Consider the following 7,192-nt stretch of genomic DNA (forward strand, 5'->3'; position numbering starts at 1 on the left):
AAGTAAAAGCCAATACGATTTTGGCAATCATAAATTTAATATAGCGCAATTAATACTTTGGATAGTATTTACAAGAGAGGGAGTTTAATTCCTTATTTATTTAATATTTAGAATTATCTTGTTAATGTAATTTAAACATTTTAATAAAGTGATCAAAATTGACATATTGAGTAGAAGCCAATGCAAGTTTATATAATTATAGTTTACACTAATTAAAATTTCTACTCTATTTACAAGAGATAAAGCAGTATATTTATTCAATATTTAAAACGAATTAAAACTAATTGCAATGAAGGACAAGGCATGTAATATATTTATAACATGACATTTCAAGGGGGATATTTTTAAATCTTACCCTAACCTTGAATTGTTTCATACCAATGAGAAACACATATTGAGTTATTCAATCAAATACCCATAATCCATTGTCGTATGGTTCCCATTCATAGCTAGTTGCATTGGGAGATTTTGACATCTCTTGCAACTTTGAGAGACCCTCCTTGCTTTTTCCAAAATCTTGGCCAAAATTAGCTGTGAAGCGTTCTCCATCTTTTGTTGGAGATGTCATCTTTATTTGTAATGTTGTACTTCCTGAAACCACATCACCATTGTTTGAATTGGTAGATGATGTGGATTCTTGGCTGCATGAATTATTCTTCGCGTCTGAACTTTTAGCTTGTAGTTGAGCTGACAATCGATCGACCTAAAGTAAAGACCATGTGTTAACTTAAGAAAGTAAGAAGATAACCTTGACATCAAAATTATGAATCAGAAAGACATTGAAGATAAATATGGGTTTTGAGTTGCTAGACAATATCTAAATGATTGGGAGTATTGTGTGTGTGTGTGTGTGTGTGTGTGTGTGTGTGTGAGAGAGAGAGAGAGAGAGAGAGAGAGAGAGAGAGAGAGAGATTATAAGATATTATCATTGTGGATTGCATGGTTTACTATTTTCAAACATGAAATGAAGTTAATGTATGTAAGGAAAGTAGATAAACAATAAATATAGAGCTTGTGTATTTAATTCTAGCACATGTGGCTAGGAATAACAAAAATATGGGCACACAAAAGTCAAGTAGGTTTTGTGTGTGTGTGCGCGCGCGCACATACATGCAGATGGATGTGTATGTGCACACACAATTGATGTTTTAGCAATGAGAGCACCAAGTAAAGACAAAAAAGGACACATATATACACTGATCTATAAGGTATGAAAATCAATATGAATATTGATGATCATGCACTCCAATATTAAAGATGCTTAACTTTGAAGTGATGAATCAAGAAATGACACAAACCTCAGCCTGAAGGGCTCGACGTTGTGCTAGAACACGATCAAATTCTGCCTTCAAGGTGAGAAAATCAATCTCAAGCTGCTTAGTTTTAGATCTAGCACGACGATTTTGAAACCATACAGCCACTTGTCGTGGTTGTAGGCCTAGTTGCTCTGCTAGTCGTTGCTTCTTCTCTGCTTCTAGCTTCTTGTCAGCTTCAAAGCTTGCCTCTAACTGTCTTGCTTGCTCGGTTGTAAGCTTCCTTTTCTTCATAATTTTCATCTCCATTCCTAAGGTCTCATCCTCGTCCTCCATATTGTAGTGTATATCTTGCATTAAATCTCCATCCAAAATGCTTACATTGCCCTGGCCATGTCCTCCATACCTCATAGAATGACCTACAAATTAAAAATATATATGCTCAAGTACTCTAAGTTGTGTTGAACACTTCTTAATCTACATGTTGTGAGACCCACTAAGGCATTCTACACATAGATAGATACACACACATACACACACACATCAGATCTCCCTCCAAAATGTTGACTTTTCCTTGGACAATGTCCCACATATCTATTTAGATGACCTACATGTGCAAAATATATTTTCTAGTACAGAGAGTTAATTTGCTAAACTAGATGTAGGTAGCAATAGGATGAGTACATCATATCAAAAGATAATTAACTTCTAAGTGATAAGATTAATAATTTAAGTTGAATGATAAAAAAAGCCATTGATGACACAAAAACTCATGGAAAGAAATAATAAATGCTTATCAAGTTTTCCTAAATTGGCATATTTGCTACATAAAATTACATATACAAAAATCCAAGTTGTAAGGATACACTTGCACTGCTTTTGTACTTAGAATGCATCAATAAATTGAACCAAATCATAAAATCATTTTTGCGATGAATTTGTGATGACAACAGTATATTGAAATGTTGACACATAGACTTACATAGAAACTATTTGACAAGGAGCAATACATGAGACTCACTATGCAACCATAAGAGTTCCATATAATTAGGCATGGTCATTCACACTTGGTTGGGCATCAACCACGCAAGACCTTTCTAGGCTGGGCTATAACCTCGTATGGTCGTTCAAGGCTAGTGGACATCCCATGCTGCCATATAGCTTTATTAACTACTCAATCAACTGACTCCACCTCAAAGATCTATGTGCATCTTATTCTATATGCACTCTATCTATGCATGTCATGCGTGCTCCATGCTCCCACCAGTATAGGTACTTTCTTCCCATAAATAAAACTAATTACCTACTCATAAATTGTGGAACCCATGATGAGAGAAATCATTAGGGTTCTTTGGTGGCATGTCATAACTACTCAATACTTTAATACTGAATTTCTATAGACAAAGCATTTATTGTATTGATTACTTGATTGGAGTGTATTCATGAAGCATTCTATGTACTACTAGGATGTTGAAAATTCCATTATGCCACTCTTGCTCCATTCTATCATCCATTCTAGCTTCATGGGACCTTTATCTAGCCACATGGCCACCTATCATCCATTCTAGCTATCATCCATTCTAGCTTCATGGGACCTTTATCTATCCACATGGCCACCTAAGATTTAATATGTTTTCCCAACTTGTTTAGTCTTAATTACTGATTTGGCCTTCTTTGGCTGATTTATCCACTCTTTACCCATTATAAAATTACTTATTTCCAAGCCAATACATTGCTTTCTCCACAATATTGTGGCACCATTAATATTTAAAATTTGTGATTTCTTTGTCACCATTTACCAAGGTGAGAAAGTCTTTCACTAGGTAATGTGATTGTCTCTCTTGAGACTTACAAGCTCTGGTTGCTATAATTTACTTTTGAGTTTTTACACTTTTCGTATTGTAAGGGTAATTTACTATTATTTCCTCAATCTATGTTTCTATAGGGTAATATACTAATATTGCATCTATCTCTTTCTCCCTTGAAATGTTTAAATATCCTCATATGAGTTCTTGAACTTGTCTTTAAGCCAAACACAATTGACTTAAGCTAACCATGTATAATATTTAATGAATAAATAATAAAGCTATAGCTCTTACTTGCATTGTCCCTAGCCACAATTATTATTATCCAATACATACTTGCAATCAAAGAAAAGGAATGATCCAAATTGGAAGAGTGCAAAACCTTATCTCTTTCCTTGCTATTCTCTGCTACGTTAAGAAGTAAGGAAGAGTCATCACCTATACATGTCCATAAAAGTCTCTTTACCCATGAGGATTTCATCTACTCTAATATAATGAAACGTAGGTGATATAGTCTCTCACTAGATGAGCTTTCCACTTAGGAGCTTTGTACCAAGGAGCATTGAAATAAAATTGTCCTCCCAACCATTATATTCCCATTTATATAGACATGACGGTCATTCGTAATTGGTCAAAGCATGACCAGTCCTATAACGTGATAGACTATACACTCATGCGGCCATCTAGGGCCACTTGACATCTAGTCATGTTACCATCTAGCCATACGACTGGTCTCCACGTACCTCCAAGCTCTATATGCAGCTAGGGTATGATCTATGCACACTATCAGTGATCCATGGTCTCATCACCATCAAATACCTATGTATGCAATGTATATAAGCACACATACAAGAGACATACAATTTATGAGATAAATTGTATATAATACGGATTCTTCATATACATCCATGGATAACTTCTGTATCCACTCAAATACACATTGAAAAATATTGAATATTTCTCACAATATGGAGATTGCAAGTCTATACATCTTTTGTGTTATCTATTTGAAGCCAACATCCATCACATGTAATGCAAGGATGTGTGATATTGCATGCTACAAACACGAATATATGTAGAAAATTATAGAATTCTAGTCGGTTTATGATGTTTATGTACATGTATACATGTTGTTCATGATCATGCGTGCTTAATTTGTATCATGTGCATCCATAATGAACAATAAATTGAGGATTGACCCTGCATATGCGATCAATCCCTTTTTTCCTTTGTGCTTTCCATCATCTCCTAATTAAAGATTGCCAAGAGTTTTACTATGGGTTGTGCCAATATAAGAATTCAACCTTCATTACATCATAATTAGGAATCCTCTAAGTACATATTTTCAAAGGTATTTCAAGCCATTGTCTTCAAGAATTGAAGTGTTCATAAAAAATCCAAAATTTACAAAGTACAATATCGTAGTTTGTTCACGGTACACTGACTACACCTGTAACTTCCGACAAGTACCAATTTTGACACGATATGTAACCTAAGTTCTTATCCCTATATATTTTTGTGTCATGGCCATAGTGGATTTGAAGGTCAACTTTCAAGAAGCCTAGAAGGCTCATTATACACGAGGCTCCCTATATGTTATGCTTTCAATATAGCTTTCTATAGAGTCCCAAGTTTTATTTCCATGAGAAAACACACCCTTTTATTTTTCAATTCTAATTATACCCATTAGAAACACAATTATTCAATATGTATCAAAGGAGTAAACAAGAGATAGCAAAAAAGAAATCATCAATTACAAACTCATGAAATAAGAAGAGGAAATCCTTTGATCTTAGCTTATAATAGAAGCATAATATATGCACATTGTATATGAATTAGCGAAAGGATATATACTTACATGATAAGCCAAGCTTGAGTGAAAAGCTACTTGGTATGGTTTTGAAAAAGCCATGTAATTGTGTCAGCTCGTTTTGAATGGTGAACACGAAATGTAGTAAACAAACCAAACAAATTACAGAATAAATAGAATAGACCTATTAAACTAATGGTTCATTTTATTTATCCTATAAATAAAGAAGCATAACATGTTGATCCAATAGAATGGAAATATTGCTACTGTTTTCGTTCCTTATCTACGAGTACCGTATTGCTACATGACGTACCGCAATACATGACATACCACGGAAAGTTTCACAGATTGACCAACAAACCAGGTGAAGAGGGTCTCACATACATAGCCCATTTACATATAAGGGGACATGAGCACACTATAAAATTTGTACGTCTATTTCTCTTCTTCTCTAAGGCATGTTTCAATTAGCAGACCAAAACCGTTGTTATATTCATGAAAATGGACCAATTTGAATGCATGTAATGTGATGTATGGAATTGCTCGTGTTGCAGCAACTCTATATACATGAAAGACCATTCCTATATTAGAGATGTTCCAAAAGCCACGAGCTGACCTACTTAGGGCAGAGACGCTTGTATGTGTCTGCATGTGTGTGTGTGTGTGTGTGTGTGTGTGTGTGTGTGTGTGAGAGAGAGAGAGAGAGAGAGAGAGAGAGAGAGAGAGAATGATCTTCCTTGAAGGTCATATGGGACCAAATGAGATCTCAATTCATGAAGTTCAATATGGAGGACTGTGGATATAAGGGTGGCGCGCGCGCGCGCGCGCGCGAGAGAGAGAGAGAGAGAGAGAGAGAGAGAGAGAATGATCTTCCTTGAAGGTCATATGGGACCAAATGAGATCTCAATTCATGAAGTTCAATATGGAGGACTGTGGATATAAGGGTGGAGCGCGCGCGCGCGCGCGAGAGAGAGAGAGAGAGAGAGCAGAAGACGAAGAAGAGAACATAATTTTTACGTAGTAGCACCTCAGAGATCTCTCCGGAGAGTCTTGAACTCAAAACCTCTGGGGGAGGGGGGGAGGGGGAGGGTTCGAACGTCTGTGTACCTGGGGTGATGCACCTGCTGCATTCGAGGAGAGAAGAGTGATCATACAAGTCGGACACGGACATCGACGGCAGCGTCCATGAGGCCTTGCTGGCGCTGGCGGTTGCCGCAGCTCCACTACTAATATTATTGCAGGTCGCTGCTGCTGCCCCTGGCGCACTTGCGGGGAAATGAGCGCACCCCTGCTGCTCCGTCGAGTGGCCGCCGCTCCATGCAAAGCTGTACCCCCCAACACCATTCATTGATCCTGGAACTATTGCCCCTGCACTCCCACTATCATTATACAAACCATATCATCATTAGCTGCCTCTCTGCGTGTGTGTGTGTGTGTGTGTGGCAGCAGAGAGGGAGAGAGAGGGAGAGAGAGAGAGAGAGAGAGAGAGATCCGTGGCTCAGAGCTTGCAGGTTTTTTCATGTGTTGGGACTTGCGCAAACGGTTATTGCTGCAGTGCGCAGCCCCTGCTGCAGGCTGCAGCTCTGCTTGTGACGAAGATGGCGCAACGAATGAGAGAGAGAGAGAGCTCTTGGGGATGGTGCAAGCTGGAGCGAGGGAAGAAGGGAACGTCTGCATGTACATATAGCAATATAAGAGAGAGAGAGAGAGAGAGAGAGAGAGTCCCTCCCTCTTTCTCTCTCTTGTTACGCGCAGAATCCCCCCTCTCTCTCTCTCTCTCTCAGTCCCTCCCTCTTTCTCTCTCTTGTTACGCGCAGAATCCCCCTCTCTCTCTCTCTCTCTCTCTCTCTCTCTCTCTCTCTCTCTCTGCGTGTACCGAGAGAGAGAGAGAGAGAGAGAGAGAGAGAGAGAGAGACGGGGGAGGGACGAGGGAGAGAGGGCGGTGCAGACTCCAGAAAGAGGGGAAAAGGGTGGAAATGCGATGGCGACTTGCAAACAGGAGTTAAAGTCTAAAAAGCGTCTCGAGAAAGGCTGCCCGGCGCTTCTTTGGTGGTCACCACGCATCTATTTCCCCCCCCTCCCATTTTTATGAAGCCCTTTTATTTGACCCTTTGCACTTGTCATGGAGTCACGCTCCTTCAAGGAATCCAGCCTCCATCCAACCAACACACATGGCAAGATAAATTTACCATCACTCTCCTCTCCAAACGCGGTCGCGCCATACCGACGAGCCGCACCTTGTACGCATTCACTAGTTATTCCTAGTGTGCACGTATCTGTTAGTGCTCGAAAAAAAGCTAGATTTGGTATAACCCCACCTACAA

General features: G+C 38.8%; 1 protein-coding gene across 1 annotated transcript; it reads right to left on the reverse strand.

Moving 5' to 3' along the window:
- Nucleotides 1–290: 290 nt before the first annotated feature.
- LOC147433820 (uncharacterized) lies at nucleotides 291–6,635 on the reverse strand. The gene is made up of 3 exons (XM_086490433.1): nucleotides 5,976–6,635; nucleotides 1,299–1,672; nucleotides 291–703 (listed from the first exon to the last, which is right to left on the reverse strand). The coding sequence occupies exons 1-3, from the start codon at nucleotides 6,214–6,216 to the stop codon at nucleotides 404–406; spliced, it is 915 nt and encodes a 304-aa protein (XP_086346559.1). The 5' UTR covers nucleotides 6,217–6,635; the 3' UTR covers nucleotides 291–403.
- Between the last annotated feature and the right edge of the window lie 557 nt (nucleotides 6,636–7,192).

Source organism: Adiantum capillus-veneris, chromosome 19, assembly GCF_014529385.1.
Source record: "Adiantum capillus-veneris isolate H3 chromosome 19, ASM1452938v2, whole genome shotgun sequence".
Classification (NCBI taxonomy): Eukaryota; Viridiplantae; Streptophyta; class Polypodiopsida; order Polypodiales; family Pteridaceae; genus Adiantum; species Adiantum capillus-veneris.

Coding starts and splice junctions, on each gene's coding strand:
- LOC147433820 (XM_086490433.1), bottom strand. CDS start 6,216: ATGAATGGTGTTGGGGGGTACAGCTTTGCATGGAGCGGCGGCCACTCG. Junction 1,673..5,975: donor CAGCAGGTGCATCACCCCAG/GTACACAGACGT, acceptor TTTAATTTGTAG/GTCATTCTATGAGGTATGGA. Junction 704..1,298: donor GTCGAGCCCTTCAGGCTGAG/GTTTGTGTCATT, acceptor TCTTTACTTTAG/GTCGATCGATTGTCAGCTCA.